The 17,234-nt window shown below is 41.4% G+C and overlaps 1 protein-coding gene across 5 annotated transcripts in view; it reads right to left on the bottom strand.

The window, feature by feature from the left end:
* NMNAT3 (nicotinamide nucleotide adenylyltransferase 3) overlaps nucleotides 1–17,234 on the bottom strand; it is a 106,500-nt gene that overhangs the window by 44,711 nt on the left and 44,555 nt on the right. For 2 of the 5 annotated variants that reach the window (XM_053599444.1, XM_053599440.1), the window contains exon 2: nucleotides 8,376–8,525. The exons of 2 other annotated variants lie outside the window; for them this stretch is intronic. In XM_053599444.1, coding sequence (XP_053455419.1) covers nucleotides 8,376–8,525 — 150 coding nt within the window. Of the gene's footprint in view, nucleotides 1–8,375; nucleotides 8,526–14,661; nucleotides 14,931–17,234 lie in introns of all 5 variants that reach the window. One more of the 5 variants, XM_053599442.1, reaches the window with a different exon arrangement.

Here is a 17,234-nt window from a genome sequence, read left to right on the forward strand (position 1 = left end):
TGGTCTCATGAGGAAGGCTTGCAGTGCTATAAATTTCCGTCATAGGACTGCCTTTGCAGTATCCCAGAGGTTCTGATAATTCGTGTCTTCATTGTTGTTTTGTTCAAAAAATTTGTCAATTTCCTTCTTAATCTCATCTATGACCCAGCTTACATTCAGCATAAAGTTATTTAACTTCCATGTTTTTGTATGAGTATGCAGGTTCCTGTTGTTACTGAGTTCAACTTTTATTCCATGGTGGTCTGAGAAGATGCAAGGAATAATTTCTATTCCTTTCAATTGACTGAGGTTAGACTTGTGACCTAAGATGTGATCGATTTTGGAGTATGTTCCATGGGCAGATGAGAAGTATGTGTATTCACTTTTGTTGGGATGAAATGTTCTGTAGATGTCTGCTAAAATCCAAGTGTTGGATGGTTAGGTTTAAATCTAAAATTTCTTTGCTCAGCTTCTTATTGGAGGATTGATCCAACACTGCAAAAGGGGTGTTGAAATCTCCAACTATTATGGAGCTGGAGGAAATCAAGTTGCTTATGTCTGTTAAGAGTTTCTCTTAAAAACTGAGGTGCATTCTGGTTGGGTGCATAGATATTAATAATTGAAATCTTATCATGTTGAGTATTACCCTTAACAAATATGAAGTGACCATTCTTATCCTTCCTTACTTTTGTTGGTTTAAAGCCTATTGTATCTGCAAATAAAATTGCAACACCTGTTTTTTTCTGATTACCATTTGCCTGAAATATGGATGATCATCCTTTCACCCTGAGTCTATATTTATCTTTTAAGGTAAGATGTGACTCTTATATGCAACAAATATCTGGCCTGAGTTTTTGTATCCAGTCAGCTAACCTGTGCCTCTTTAGAGGACAGTTTAAAACGTTCACATTAATGGAGAATATTGATAAGTCTGGTAAAATTTTGGGTATCGAGTTTTTTGAAAGTCCAGTGGACATTTTTAATCCTTTCGCCACTGTGGAAGTTGGAGTTTGATCAAAAGTTTCTGAGTGAGTTTACTTTTGTGGTAGAGGATTGGGCTGGTCATTATGGAGGATAGGTCTGAGAATATCCTGAAGAGCTGGTTTAGTTATGGCAAATTTCTTCAACATATGAATGTCTTTAAAATATTTAATTTCTTCATCATAAATGAAGCTCAGTTTAGCTGCTTACAGGATCTGGGGTTGAAAGTTATTTTGCTTTACGAGATTAAAAGTCGATGACCACCCTCTTTTGGCTTGAAAGGTTTCAGCAGAAAGATCTGCAGTCATTCTAATATTCTTCCCTTTGTAGGTAATGGATTTCTTACATCTGGCTGCTTTCAGAATTTTCTCCTTCATATTAACTTTAGTGAAGTTAATTATGATATGCCTGGGGGATGTCTTATTGGGATTGAGTCATGCTGGGGTTCTGAAACTGTCTGCTATCTGAATTTCAGAATCTCTTGGCATGTCTGGAAAATTCTTTCATAATTTCATAGAGAAGGGCCTCTGTGCCTAGCAAGGCCACTTCATCACTTTCAGGGATTCCAATGAGGCGCATATTAGCCTTCTTTGAATTATCCCAGAGCTCTCTGAGAGAATGATCCATTTTAGCTCTCCATTTCTCTTCCTCTTTGAGAGTTTGGGAGCATTCAAAGGCTTTGTCTTCAATGTCAGAAATCCTTTCTTCTGCTTGCTCCACTCTGTTACTGAGGGATTCTACTATATTTTTCAGATCTTTGAGGGCTGCAAATTCTTGCTTCAGTGCATCCAAATCTTTGGTGGGTTTGTCTTTAAATTTGTTAAATTCTTGAGACAACTTTTGAATTTCTCCTCGAATTTCTAATTCCGACTTTTGAATTGCTGCTCGAATTTCTAATCCCAATTTTTCCTTCATTTTATTAATCTTGTTTGCAATCCACATTCTGAATTCGATTTCTGACATCTTGGCCAGCTGTTTATGAATGGGATCTTCAGTTACATCTGCCATATCTTTCCTTGGGGGGGTTGATCTATTCTGGTTATGTTACCAGAGTTTTTCCGCTGATTCCACCCCATGATTGTTTTTCACTGTTTGATTTTTTCCCCTGGAGCTTTGTCAAGGACCCATACAGTGCTATGGCCTGAGAAACTGGTGACCTGTTTAGTGTGGTGGGGCTAAGTGGTTCTGTCTTGTTTTCAGCTGGTCTCTGTTCGACCCTAGTGAAACAGTTACTCTGGGTTGAACTCTCAGGTGTGGAGAAATACCAGCAATTAAGTCACCCCGCCCCCCACAGGCAACAATTGTAAAAGGAAAATCAAACCTTCCTACAACCACACACCCAGGGCACCACCTGAATAGTACTTGGGTGATTGGCTCAATTTAAAAGGTCCAAATCAATTGTCTCAGTCAGCATCTGTGTCAGGTGGGAGAGTTTGAAAGGTCTCTGGCAACTGGATCGCAGGGGTCTGGTGACCACTCTGATATGGCTTGCTCCAGTGCTCTGTGGAGTCAGGAGGACCCACCCAGCAAATAGATCAGTCTGGGAAGTTTGATGCCTCCTTCCCCACCTTGCACCTCTGTCACACCCAGTCACTGATAGTCCCGCAGGGCTTTGACCCAGTTGCCTGTAGTGAATAGATACTCCAGGGGTTTGCACCTGCCTGAATCACAAGGAAATCTATTTCTGCTCAGCCAGGCCGCTGCGCTCTGCCTCTATCTAGCAGGGGAAGGAGAGGCCTGACAACGTTGGGCGCTTGATGGAGGCTGGGGGGTGTTCACTCAGTTCTAGCCCCGCCCGTGATTGATGTTACTGACAGAACAGAACAGAACAACTTTGTGGGAATTTGTTTCTGTCCCTGCTAAATTCCCCTGCAGAAGAGAAGCTGTTTTGAGTTCCCAGAGCCTGCGCCTCAGGCCCTGTCTTTGCTCCTGCAGGTTTATATTCAGTTACCTGTCAGTTCTAGCCTCCTGTCTTCCTTTGTCTATAGTCTGACGATCTCCTGAGGGCCGGTGCGTCTTTGGGTCAGTAAAGCAGTCCTCTGGGTCAGCCCCGCCCTGGGAACTTCCCAGCTCTGCGAGTGCGTTTCTAGTCCCCACGCTCCATCCAGGCTGGTACCGCACCAGGCAAACCCTTTACTCACGGGGCCTGTGTTTCCGACCCAGATCTGTTGTGTGGTAGAGTAGATGCCAGGCCTCTTCTGGTTGCCCAGGGTGACAGGGGGTGTGGCTTCAGAATATCCGGGAATGAGCCCTATTTTTACCAAAATATACCTGCTGCTCTGTGCCTCAGGGCACTGCTGCTATGGTGTGGTTCTGTCTCAGCCAACCATCCTCTCCTCACTCCCATGCCCCAGAGTCAGCACTGACCAGCTGCAGTTTAGGCCCTGTCCACAACCCTTGAGAAATTACCCAAGAATCTGGACTCCTGGGGGACAGGCCTCCAGACCTCAGAGTGAGAGTGGAGGGGAGTGCTGGGAGCTCAGAGTTGCAGGTAGAAAATATATACAGTTTTATATAGTTTTCTGCCTGGCAGGAGAAGGCCTGGCACCCTATTAGGGGAGGTAGGTCCAGTTTTTAGAGGGTCTCTCCCTTGGAGTGTAGTGGGAGGACCTTTGAACTCTGCTCGTTTGTTTGTGGGGCACTCTGAGCCGTTCTCATGGGGGAGGGGACTCTCGTCCGCTTGGTGATTGATTTTGTACCTTTTGTTTATATCCTTGGGGTCGCAGCTCACCTCAGCGGGGTTGATGTGCATTCTTTAATCTTCTCTCTTGGTGCTGCTCAAATCCACCAGGTTACTTGCTAAATTTCTGTCCTTTAACTCTCCTTCTGGATGGGAGCCTCTGTGGAAAGCTGGCTTCAGTCAGCCATCTTGTCTCTGGGTTCTATTATTATATTCTTAACATAAGTTCTTTATCAGATATATCACCATGCACTACTGTAGACTTTATAAACACTGTGCATCAGGCTACACTAAATGTGTATAAAATATTTTTCTTTCTTCTCTAATAAATTAACCTTAGCTTACTATAACTCTTTTTGCTTTATAAACTTGCCATTTTTAAAAACCATTGCCTCTTTTGTAATATTAGCTTAATGCACACCTTGTACAGCAATACAAAAATATTTTTTCTTTATATCCTTGTTATATAAGATTTATTTAAAACAAATTTTATATTTTAATTTTTTAAATTTTGTTAAAAACTAACACATAAACACACATATTAGCCTAGGCCTTTACAAGGTCAAGATCATCAATACTATTATCTCCCATCTCAACACCTTGTACCACTGAAAGGTCTTTGTGTAGTAACATGCACAGAGCAGTTGTCTCCTACAAAAACAATGCCTTCTGTTGGAAGACTTTCTGAAGGAACTGCCTGAGGCTGTTTTCCAGTTAACTATTATTTTTATTAAGTAGAAGGAATACACTCTCAAATAATGATAAGTATAGCACAGTTAATATACATAAGCCAGTAACATTGTCATTTATTATCATTATCAAGTATTATACACTGTACATAATTATATGTACTATACTTTTATTGACTAACAGCACAGTAGGTTTACACCAGGATCACCTCAAACACATGAGTAACGCTTTGTACTACAATACTATGACGTCACTAGACAATAGAAATCTTTCAGCTTGGTTACAATTTTATGGGGACTGCCATTGTATATGTGTGTACACACGGTCTGTCGTTGACTGAAATGTTGTATGGCATATGATTGTATATCCTTTCTTCTGTTTATTTGGTAATTCATCTACTCCTAGTTTCTTATGGTAGAAGTTGAAATCATTGATATGAGACATTTTTTCTAATGTAATACTTAGTACTATAAGATTCCTCCTAAGTACTGCTTTATTGGTGTCCTAAATTTTTTATATAGTATTTTCATTTTCATGCAGTTTAAAATGTTTTCTAATTTCCATTTTGATTTCTTTTTGTGAACCACAGGTTTTTAGAAGTATGTTATTTCATTTCCATATGTGGGGATCTTCCAGAGATCTTTCTGTTACTGATTTCTAATTTAATTCCATTATGGTCAGAGAATAGACTTTGTGTGGATTCAATCCTCTATTTATTAACACTTCTTTTGTGGTTCAAGATATTGGTAAATGTTCTGCGTGATCTTGAAAAGAATATGTATTCTGCTAATGTGTGGCAGAGTGGTCTATATGTCAATTACGTCAACTTGGTCGACAGTGCTGTTCAAATCTTCTATATCCGTATTTTCAGTGTGCTTATTCTACTGATTTGTGAGATCACTGAAATAGCTTACTATAATTGTGGATTTGTCTTTTTCTCCTTGCATTTCTATAAGATTTTGCTTCCTATTTATTTTGAAGTTCTATTATTAAGTGTAAAAAGGTTTAGGATTACTTCTGCTTAAAGAATTGACCCTTTTGTAATTATGAAATAACCTTTTTTTATCCCGGGTAAAATTCTTTCCTTTGAAACCTACTTTCTCTGATAATAGTACAGCCATTCCAGCTTTCATTTAACTGGTGTCAGCATGGGATAGTTTTCTGTTCTCTTACTTTTAACCTATTTGTGTCTTTATATTTAAAGTATGTTTCTTATATATAGTTGAGTCTTGCTTATTATATTGGATCTAACCATCTTCCTTTTATAGAAGTCACTAGGCTATTTATATTTAATGTGATCATTGATAAAGTTTAGTTTGAGTCTCATATTATTTGCTTTCTATTTGTCTATTTCTTGTTCCTCTTGTCCTCTTTCTCCCTTCTCTTGAATTAACTGAGTACATTCTGATTCTGTTTTAATTCCTTTGTATGCTTATTAACTATACCTGTTTGCTTTCTTATTTTAGCAGTTGCATTAAGTTTTAAACTATATACCTTTAACTAATCACAGTCTACATGCAAGTAGTATTAAACTACTTTATGTATAGTATTCTTCTATTTCATCCCTTCAACCTTTATGTGACTGTTGTCATATATTTTTACTGCTACGTAAGTTATAAATCCCATAAGATATTATTTTGTTTAAACTGTCAGTTATCTTTTAAAGAAAGTTAAATAATAAGTAAAAAATATTATCCAGTTACCCCACGTGGTTACCATTTCTGATGCTCTGCTTTCCTTTGTATAGATCTATTATTTCTATTTGGTATCATTTTCCTTCTGCCTGAAGGAATTTTGCATTTTTATACCATAGGTTTGCTGGAGTTGAGTTCTTTCAGCTTTTGTGCATCTGAAAATGTCTTTGCTTTTGTTTTTGAAAGATATTTTTGCTAGATAGAGAATGAAGATAGAATTGTAGTTTGACAGTTTATTCTTTCGGTTCTTTAATGATGTTATCCCACTGAGTTCCCTTTTGATGAATTCAGTAACAAGATTATCTGCTGTCATCCTTATTTTTGTTTTTCTGTGGCTACTTTTAAGATTTTCACTTTATTACTAGTTTCGGGAAATTTGATTATCATATACCTTGGAATTTTTTCCTTTCTTATGCTCAAAAGTTTGTTTTATTTGTGTTTATTTTCATAAAATTTGGAAAAATTTTAGTCATTATTTTTTCATATACTTTTTAGTTCCTTTTTTGTTTTCTCCTTCTGGGGTTCTACTTACAAGTATATTAAACTGCTGCAAGTTATCTTACATTTCACTGGTAATCTTTATTTTTAAAATTCTCTTTTTTCCTGTATTTCATTTTAGATAGTTCCTATTGTTATATCTTCACATTCACTAATCTTTTCTTCTGCAATGTCTAATATGTTAATTCCATCTAGAGTATTATTATTATTTTTTTTTTTGCAGTTTTTGGCTGGGGCTGGGTTTGAATCCACCACCTCCAGCATATGGGGCTGGCGCCCTACTCCTTTGAGCCACAGGCGCTGTCCCTATCCAGAGTATTTTCATCTCACACATTGTAGTCTTCAACTCATGAGGTTTGATTTCGGTCTTTTTTTATATTATCCATGTCTTTATTTAACTTGAATACATGGCATCCAATTCTAATTGTTTTCAGCTTTTTAACTGAAATAATTCTAACATCTTTATTTATTCTAACATCTGCATAAGCTCTGGGTTTGGTTTATATAGAATGATTTTCCTCCTCATTATGGGTGTGGATATAGACTGTAAATTTTTTTTGTCCAAGAACGCCAAATTGTCCTCCAAAAATGTTTTATCATTTGTTCTATCACAACAAGTACATCAGTGTATCTATTTCCCTTTTTATTCTGCCAGCATTGAATTTTATCAATTTTTAATCTTTGCCAATCTTGTAGCTAAAACTACTCCTGTAACAGATATTTATTGAGCACCAACTATAAGCCCAGTGACAGATGGTGGCAATTCTGTGATGTTCAAGCAGCCACAGCAGCTGCCCTCATGGTGCTTTTAACCTTGTGGTAGTTTATCATATTTTTATTTGCACTTTCATTGATAGTGATTTTGAGCATCTTTCCCTAAGTTTATTGGCCACTTATTATTTCTCCTTTGGTATACTGCCTACTGATGTTCACTGACTAGTTTTAACAGAATTGCTTGACTTTTTTTACTCCTTTGTAAGAGCTATTTATTTACTATGATTGACACCTGTTTTCACTTTTCAATAAAAATGCTTTGCAAATTAAGCCATTTTCTTGAAAATAAAGTAAAACTTGTACATGATTTACTTGAAGAAATGATTTACATGTTAATCAAATACATTTTGCTATATTTAAAGTAAATATGAATTGATTGTGGTGTGAATACACTACCCTTACACTTATCGAAAAATACAAAAATACAAAATACACATATGAATACACAAGACACACATAAATACATAAGTAAATAATGTCACATATAAATGACTTATATTCTTTAGAAATTATCTTAATAGATATCAAATGCCATTTTACTCCCTTAATAATGAAATAGAAAGTAAAGGGGATAAAACATTCCCAGATTATATATTACCAGCTAATTAAATATTCTTGGCAAAATCAAGCCATCTATATTGGAAATGCCATAGACTGTTACTTTCTAATAATCTAAGATGTATTTCATGTCAAAACTGCCACATTGAACATTTTCTTAGACATTAAAAAGCATCAGAAGTTTTCCAAGGGACATGCTGCCTATTCATCTGGCTATGTAGGTAAATGTTGGGAGCGCCAGGGAAGACCTTCTGAGGCAAAGGTTCTATTAAGTGCCTGGTGTATTTTTCACATTCCTGGACAACATGAGGCCCTGAGATGTGTCCAACTCAATGGCCATGGATATTACCTGTACGTGTCATAAGACCATAGGACATCAGCCCTCTGAATATGATGGAGAAAATGTATGCCACCAGTTATACTGAGCCATTTTAATACTCGTGATGATGACAGCAGTCTGCAAAGCCCCGTGAGGCCCAACCCACCAGTTCTTCTGTTGGACTTGGGGCCCCCTGACCAACCTGTTTGGTGTAGGTGATCTCTGGCCACCTCAAACAAGCGCAGGTGCATGTTGGTGATAGGATTGAAGGAGCCACAGGCCAGGAGCACCACAGGGATTCGGCTCTTCATCTTGTCAGGGACATCCACACCCACAGCAGTGGCCACCCTGCCTTTATAGCAAAAAAACTCAATTCAGGGAGCTGGCACCAAAACAGTTGTTCAGATCAGTATCTCTAAACCACACACAAGGCATTACTCCTCACTTGTAAGATTACCAAGGAGGCAATAAAAATAGTAACACTTACGGAGGCTCACTATGGGCCAGGAACTATGCCAAGTGCTACACCAAGGTATACATCTTCTCTTGCCAAATCCTTTTTAACAACCCTGAGCGGGTTACTCACATAGCTCAGGGACCTTAGAAGCTGCTGGGCCAGGATAAGAACCCTGGCTGCCTGACCCCAGAGCTTATGTTCTGTTTTTAACCTCCACACTCTCCCTGCGCTCTGGTGGGTCACCCTGGAACCAAAAGGAAGTCTGTGGGCCTCCCATAATATCACCTCGGATATCCAAATAGATCTCACCAAGTCCCAGAGTAGACCAGCACTTTTAAAAACTTTTATTTTGAAATAATTTCAGACATTGAATAAAAGTTGCAAACTTTATACAAAGAATTTTATATACTTTTCACCCTGATTACCCAAATGGTAACATTTTACGAAATTTGCTTTATCATTTATTCTTTCTGCATATGCACACACCTGTATACACCTGTAACTATTTTTTCTAAAATGTTTGTAAGTTATAGATATGATACCACCTTACCTCTAAATACTTCAGTATGTATTTTCTAAGAACAAAGACATTTTCTTTCACAATTAAAAAATGATGATTAAAATCAGGAAATCAATATTGTTATAGGACTACATCAAATTTACAGAATGTATTCTGATTTCACCTGTTATCCTTTATAACAGGCTGAGCCCAAGTATTTTGAAAGGGCTCAGCCCATCCTCTGGTCTCTCCACTTGTTGCTTTCAGCACTGTGGTAAGGTTAAGGGTGAGAAGGACCTAGCCTGGGCTCCAGGGCAGGCTGGCAGATATGGCTCTCCTGCCTCTGAGATGCTGCCTCCTGGAGGTGGTGGAGAGCTCTCCTGGAGGTGGGCTTGGGTCTGACTGCTAGTTCTACCTCTTACTGGCTGTGAGACCAAGGGAAAATCACAGCCCCTCTCTGAGCCACAGCTTCCTCATCTGCAAGGTGGGGATAATATTACTTACTCTTATAAGGTTGTAGGGAGGACAGATGAGTTATATGTAGAAAGTATCTATGCATAAGAAGTATTTAATAAATAATTTCTGTGGCTGTGCTGCTGTTGATGAAAAGGGTAAAGAGATGCTGCTGGTGACCCTGACAAGGGAGAGGAGAAAGGAGGTGGCAGTATGCTGGTACAAGGCAGCTTTTACAGTGGTTCCCAATGATCTTCCTGTAGGCACCTTTAATCCTTTCCCCTTGAGTAAGGGCTTCTAATGAATAGAATACCACAGAAGTAGTGGGATGCCATTTCCAAGATGAGTTTATAAAAGGTGCCTGGCTCCCTTTGCCTTGCCTCTTTCGCCTTCTCCTTGACTCTGATGAAGCCAGCTGCCATGTTGTGAGCTACTTCACGGAGAGGCCCATGGACCAAGGAACCAACAGAGACTTCTGGTGGCCACCAGCCTATGAGGAACTGTGTCTGCCATCAACTATGTACATAAGCCTGGCTGTGGATCTTTCCCCAGTCAAGTTTTCAGATGAGACTACAGCCCTGTGAACACCCTGGTTGAAGCTTTATTAGAGACTCTGAGCCAAAAGATGTAGTTATATTTGCATTCTTGACTAATAGGATCTGTGAGATAATATAACAAACAAATGTACTGTTTTAAGCTACTGCGTTTTGAGGTAGGTTGTGATGTATGATAACTGATACAGTGACCAACAGGAGGGCAGCATTCACTTCCTTCCTTTCATTTTGCACTATGGGGGCCTTGGCTGCAATCCTGCAGTTCTAGGGATAACACAGAGAACTCTCAGTCACTGAGCTTGAGACCCTCTTGGTATCTAAGGAATGTATTTAACCTGGCCCCCATTGTCTACCTCTCCAGTCTTTAATCCAGCTTCCTATTGTATACTTCAGCAGCGATGAACTATCAGTGGTTTCTTTGTGAGTGTGTCACAGCTTCTGCTTCAAGTTTTTGTACATGCTACTTTGGTTTCCTCTAATCAGAACACCCTAAGCACACGCCAATCTGTGAGGACTCAACTCAGATGATCACATCAGTTGTGACACCAATCACTCTTTGATGACTACCTACTAGGGGTCTGTATCAGCTAGGGATGCCTTGGATGCAAATCCCAGAAGGCTAATCTTAGTGGCCTAATCAAACAGGTTCACTTGTTTCTCACTTGACAAAAAGTCTAGAAGTGGGCTGCTGATGGCATTAGATCATGGGCTCAACAATGACCTGCAATATTGCTGCAGCTACAGCCCTCATGACCTCAATTAAGGTGAGGAAGAGGAGCAGGGAGCTATAGCAGACTGGGTATCCCTTTTAATCAAGGGTGCAAAACCACTCCAGCTATGGGAGAGGCACACACTGAACTTTACATCATCTCTAGTGGGAGCCGCAATGAAAGGGGGACTGGGTTAGATGAGCTAATCCATAGTGGCCACCACCGAGTTGGGGATCCAACTGCCTGGGAGGTGGGAGTGTAGAAGGCTGCTGAGATGGCTTCTCTGACACCCAGCTTGTGTTGGTTTATCTGACTTATCTGGAGTAGCTTGAATGCCACATTCTATTGAAAAACCCTGCGAAGGTATCTTTCCTATCCACCAGACAGTAAAATCTTTAAGAGGGGGTGGTGGTGTTTTCTTTGCCTTTGATCTCAGCTGCAAGCACAGAGGCTGGCCCAGTGCTGGGGCTCAGGAAGACTGATGCAGAGTGCTGACCCGCTCGGTAGAGGCAGGGCCTGCTGCACCTCCTACTGTACACGGAGAAGTTGTTCTGGATGTATTATGAGCTGTAGTGTGAAGATGAAAGCTCTTGGCTGAGGCAGGCTTCGTCTGTTCAAGCTTCCTTTGAGGTAGCAGGAATACACCGCTCCTGCATGGGAAGAAGGCAGTCAACAGGCTGCTGCTTCTTCCCAAGGAGGTTGGATGATTTAATGAGATATTATTTGCAGAATGTGCCAAGCTATTCACAAGAGCAGCCTTATGATGAGCATATTTGAAGATGGTGGCTATTTTTCACAACTATTATGAAGCCTTTCAAAATTCTTTTTCATTTTGACAAAATATAAATTGCAAGAGCCATTAAAACGTGTAACCGTAGCATCTCAGGTCACCTGGGATTTTGACCCATTTTTCCAAAAGTTCCCCCAAACTGTAAATTAGAAAATTTGTTTGAATGGCAGTGTCAATCACAATGAAGTATGATACTGGGAAGGAGAATAAATGACCTTTATTGCGCACTTCTCTTTTTCTTTCCTTGCTGTGGGCATACTAAGACACACTGCACTAACAGTGACTGTGCCCGGTCCGGGCCACATCTCAGGCTGAAGGACAAAGTGAATGCACATTCCCAGGCTTAGTAACAAGGTCACGGTGCTCCTGTACCATGTGTATATGCCACCTTGTTTCAACCAAACACTCTTTCAAGCCAAACTTAGAGATAATGACAGCACTGAAAAGGACTCACTCCAGGGGTCCACCAGGACAATAAATGGGTCTGATTTGAGGGCAATCCTAATTAGACACACAAGGCAAGATGCAGGCCATAGAAGTGACCCATCTGCTCTTACCGTCAAATAATAATATCTGGGGAGATGAAGCAAGTGAGAGAGACCTTTGCTGTTGGGAAAGGATTCTCATCAATATGCATTTAATGGTGGCCCACAGAGTGAGCGGCGATTGCTGCTGCAGGATTTAACCAGTTGAGAAGGCAGCATGTGGGCATCTTGGAATTTATCATTAAATTGGAGACAAGGCAAACGGTTTCCTCCTTTGGTCCCGCTCCCTTTCCTGAACACCACCTTTCACCTCACAAGTATCCAGATAGCATTTCATCCTGCTCCTCAAACACAACATGCTGCTTCTGCAAATGTGGTTATGACCACCTGAAACACCCCTGTCACCTGATCTGCCTTCGTGGCCTCTTCCTGGAACATTTTCTCCTTCCCAACTGTGCTGACACTGTATGTTACACATTATATCACTTTTATCTCTCGTCACCATGGCATTGTCATTGCTTCTTTTCCATGTTGCTCTTCCTCAAGTAGAAGGTAAACTCCTAAAGGGCAGTTTTTTATTCATCTTGATCCCCTCAACTCCTGGCCCTGTGCCTAGCACATAACAGGTGCTCAGGAAATGTGTGTGGAATGAATGAGTGACTGTTTCTGACCAAGTGTTTTTGTCAGTTACCACCTCCACTCTTTGGTTCTCTCTTAAACATTAAATGGACTGGGCCTTGCAGAGATATAAAGTGAATTTTCCAGCTTCCTGGAGATGCTTAAAATTCCTCCCCCCACCCCCAGCACCATTCTACCCAATCCAATCTGAAATCAAACAAGACACCCCACCTTGTTATGCCCTCTTCAACGGTAGGGGGTCCTGTCAACAGGGATATACTGAGGTCATCCCTCAGCCCAGGGTAACTGGATGGCTGCTGCTTTCCCAGGACAGAGCCTGATTCCTTTTAGGTTCCACCTCCCACGCACTGCCTGCCCTTTCTAAGATGCATCACTATACCAGTGCTCAGAGACAATCCAGTTTCTCCCTACCAGCCAGGCCTCTGGCATGTCCCTACCCACCATCTACCCACTGGCAGCTGTTTATTAAGTATGTACTATGGGCCAAGCCCTCTTCCAGGTGCTGGGACACAATAGGAGGCAAAACAGATGTGGCCCTGTTCTCAGAAAGCTTGCAGTCACCTTTGTGAAGGGCAATTCAGTGCACAGTAACCACAAGAGTGAGGGCTCAGGGCTTAATGCCTCACTACAAGAGCTGAAGATGGCCACCTCCTAATCTTTGGAACCTGTGAATATGTTACAGTACATGGTGAAAGGGGCTTTGCAGATGTGATTAAGAATTGTGAAATGGGAAGAGTATCCTGGATTATCCAGTTTGATCATGCAAGTCCTTATGGGAAGGGGAGCAAGAAGGTCAGATCCAAGGAGGAAGATGATGTGGCAGTGGTTGGGGAGAAGGTGCTAGGAAGGGGCTATGAGCCAAGCAATGCAAGCGGCCTCTAGATTCTAGAAAAAGCAAGGCAAGGACAGTCTCTAGCGCCTCCAGAAGGAACGCAGGCCCGTGTTTACTCCTAACCCCCAGAACTTGGAGAGAATAAACTTTTGTTGTTTTAAGCCACACATTAGTCTCCTCCAGCTGTTGTGATGATCTGTTACAAGGCCAGAGGAGGCGGACACACTCACCTAGGTAGGGGCAGGCTGTTACACATGAGCTGGGTCAGGGCAGGGAGAGAGCAGGAATTCAGATGTGGAGGAGCATCACGGATGCTGTGTCAGGCACAGGGAACAGCACAGAAAAGGCCCACAAACAACCACCACAACCAAACAGCTTAAAGTGGTGAATGAGCGAAAAGTTCAGCCTGGTGGCTTGAATGGCTCAAGATGAAGCTGCAGAGTGTGGAAGGATCACACAGACCCTGGGGGCCTCCAGAGTTTAGATATTATCCCATAGCCAAGGAGGAGCCTCTGAAGGGTTTTAAACAGGAGTGTGACTTACTTGGATTTCTGTTTCAGAAAGAACACTCAAGTGCTCCCAGAACGGTGCATCAGGAGGTTCAGGATGGCAGGGAGAGCCTTGGGAAGGCCAGCTGCCCCTGGGCTCTTCTGCCTGGTGAAGGCTAGGTGGTCCCAGCTTCTTGGGGGTGGCCTTTTCTGCAGCTCACATCTGGTCCCCAGCTTCTTGGGGGTGGCTTTTTCTGTGCCTCACATCTCACCTCAATGTGACTCTGGCCAGTGCCCCACATGTACTAAATTCTAACTTGGCGTGCACCCCTCAGCCCATTTGTCACAGAGGCACAGAAAGGAAGGCAAGCTGGGAAGGTTAAGTGCTGTCACTGTAGATGTAATGTGCTAATGCGCACCGCTTGGGAGGCAGTCAATTTACCTTTCCTTGCAGTGAGCACCTCTAACTGGCCCAGGCCCCGGGAAAGTGGCTGAAAACATTCCTGTTTATTATAGACATAAAGCAGATGGCTTCAGGCAGAATGGAAATGGATTCTACAAACATCTTTCATTACACAGACCTCTTGACCGGACTCCTCATCTTAAAGAAAACAGGAGATGCGGTTTGTATGTGGGGTTGACGACCACATTTTTCAAGAGTCGGAGAAATCATTTCCATCTGTACAAGGGTGTCAGCTTCTCCAGGGCAATCAACCTTCCTGCCAACTCGGTACTTTCTGTTTTCAACTTTGCTGGATTCGCCCACTGTTGCTATGGGCACACAGCACTGCTGAGAACAAAAGCAGCGGAAGGCGTCTCTGTTGGTATGAAGATCTTCTGTCAGTCACTCCTTGGGGTAAACAAACATGTCAATTAAGCAGTCATCTTAATTGTGAGGCTCCCAGAAAAGCTGGCAGACTGCTCTTCAGTTTTGAGAACTTTTGAAAGATTTGAAGGAGTTCAAGGAATGGAATGAAGTCTCTGTAATGCCACACTCATGAGTTTGGAACTAATTTCAATTGCTATCGTAATGAGGGAATAGATTAGCAGCTACTGGGCTTATTGAGTGATAGGTTGGGTACTGTGCTAAAAACTTTATACATAAGGATGCTAATTCTTTCAACATGCCTAAAAGAGAAGGGTTTGTGCTTGCTTTCTGGTGAAGAGCATAATCGACTTCCCTTCAGCTCTGTGAGCCACAGGGAAAATGTGGATAATTATTTATATTATATATATGCATATATATATATTTTTATATACATATAAAAATACATATATGTGTATATAAATATAAATATAAATATACACATATATGTATGTATATAATATACACATAATATGTATGTATATACACACACATACATACCTAGAGCTCTGTGAGAGTTTTTAGAGTTGACTCACCTGGCACAGTACCTGGCTCATAGGGGCTTCTCCAGAAGCATTAGTTGAGCATTACTCTTTCCTTTCATTATGTTTAAAACCTAATTCATTCTTCCCTACACCTGCTTCCAGATGTTTATTTACCTTGCATGAAAAAGACCATGGCGCTCTTTTAGTCACCTGTTATCCAGCTCTGGCAGCCCTGGGCACACAGTCATCACCTCCTGCCTATGCGGAGGCTTGCTCAGACCTGCCTGGCCTGGAGCTGTCACTGTGGACGGGTGCTCTTGAGGAAGGCCAACCCCACATACTACTGCTGTAGCCTTTCATCTAGCTCCAACCATAACTACTCAGCTATGAAGCATCACTTGTCCCTTGTCAATACGGAAAAAGACAGGAATACGCAGTTAATGTAATTCTGATAGAAAGAAGATCCTTTGAGGATGAAAAATAAATGTGCCCAAATCACAGATGACTTTCCAACTTGAAACAAAGAAAGCAGAAGAGGGGGACTGAAGCCTGGACTCTGCTGTAAGGAATACAACATAGTAGATCATTAAAAACACAATCTACCAGCTACTGGGCTAATGCCTTGGAGATAAGGGATAAATAAAGTCTGTTCCTGTCCTCAAGAAGCTTACAATCCATCAGGAAGAACAAACATGGAGGACATCTGGTTGTACCTTGATGGTAGAGTCTGATGGCGACTTCTCGATACCCGTTCTCCCCCTTTTTAGTCCTAGAATCTCTGTCTGTAGCTGGGCATATTGCTACCTTTCTCTGTGTCCTTGACAGTAGGTGATGCCACGTGACTAAAGTGAACTTTGCACAGAAGTGTGATACTTCCAGGAACTCTCCTTACAAGGGAAAGCCCTGCCTTTCTCCTCTTCTCCATCCTTGCTCCCTGGAATGTGACGGCTGGAGTGTGGCAGCCATACTACATTTTAGACCCTGAGAACAAGGACCAATTAAGGTTTGACAAAGAATAATCTAAGAGGCTGGGCATGGTGGCTAATGCCTGTAATGCTGGCACTGTGGGATGCCAAGGAGATAGGATCATTTGAGCTCAGGAGTTCAAGACCAGCCTGAATCCCTGGTGTTTTCCAGATATACAATCATATCCCCCCCCGGCAAATGAAACAACATCAAAAATACACTACTGGGACCTGATCTAACTAAAAAGCTTCTGCACAGCCAAGAACACATAAGTAAACCAAGCAAACAGCCCTCAGAATGGGAGAAGATATTTGCAGGTTACGTCTCCAACAAAGGTTTAATAACCAGAATCCACAGAGAACTCAAACGTATTAGCAAGAAAAGAACAAGTGATCCCATCTCAGGGTGGGGACTTGAAGAGAAACTTCTCTGAAGAAGACAGGTGCATGGCCTACAGACACATGAAAAAATGCTCATCATCCTTAATCATCAGAGAAATGCAAATCAAAACTACTTTGAGATATCATCTAACTCCAGTAAGATTAGCCCATATCACAAAATCCCAAAACCAGAGATATTGGCGTGGATGTGGAGAAAAGGGAACACGTCTACATTGTTGGTGGGAATGCACACTAATATGTTCCTTTTGGAAAGATGTTTGGAGAACACTTAGAGATCTAAAAATAGACCTCCATTGGATCCTACAATTCCTCTACTAGGTATATATCCAGAAGACCAAAAATCACATTATAACAAAGATATATATATACCAGAATATTTATTGCAGCCCAATTCATAATTGCTAAGTCATGGAAGAAGCCCAAGTGCCCATCGACCC

This window comes from Nycticebus coucang, chromosome 8, assembly GCF_027406575.1.
Source record: "Nycticebus coucang isolate mNycCou1 chromosome 8, mNycCou1.pri, whole genome shotgun sequence".
NCBI classification, from domain to species: domain Eukaryota; kingdom Metazoa; phylum Chordata; class Mammalia; order Primates; family Lorisidae; genus Nycticebus; species Nycticebus coucang.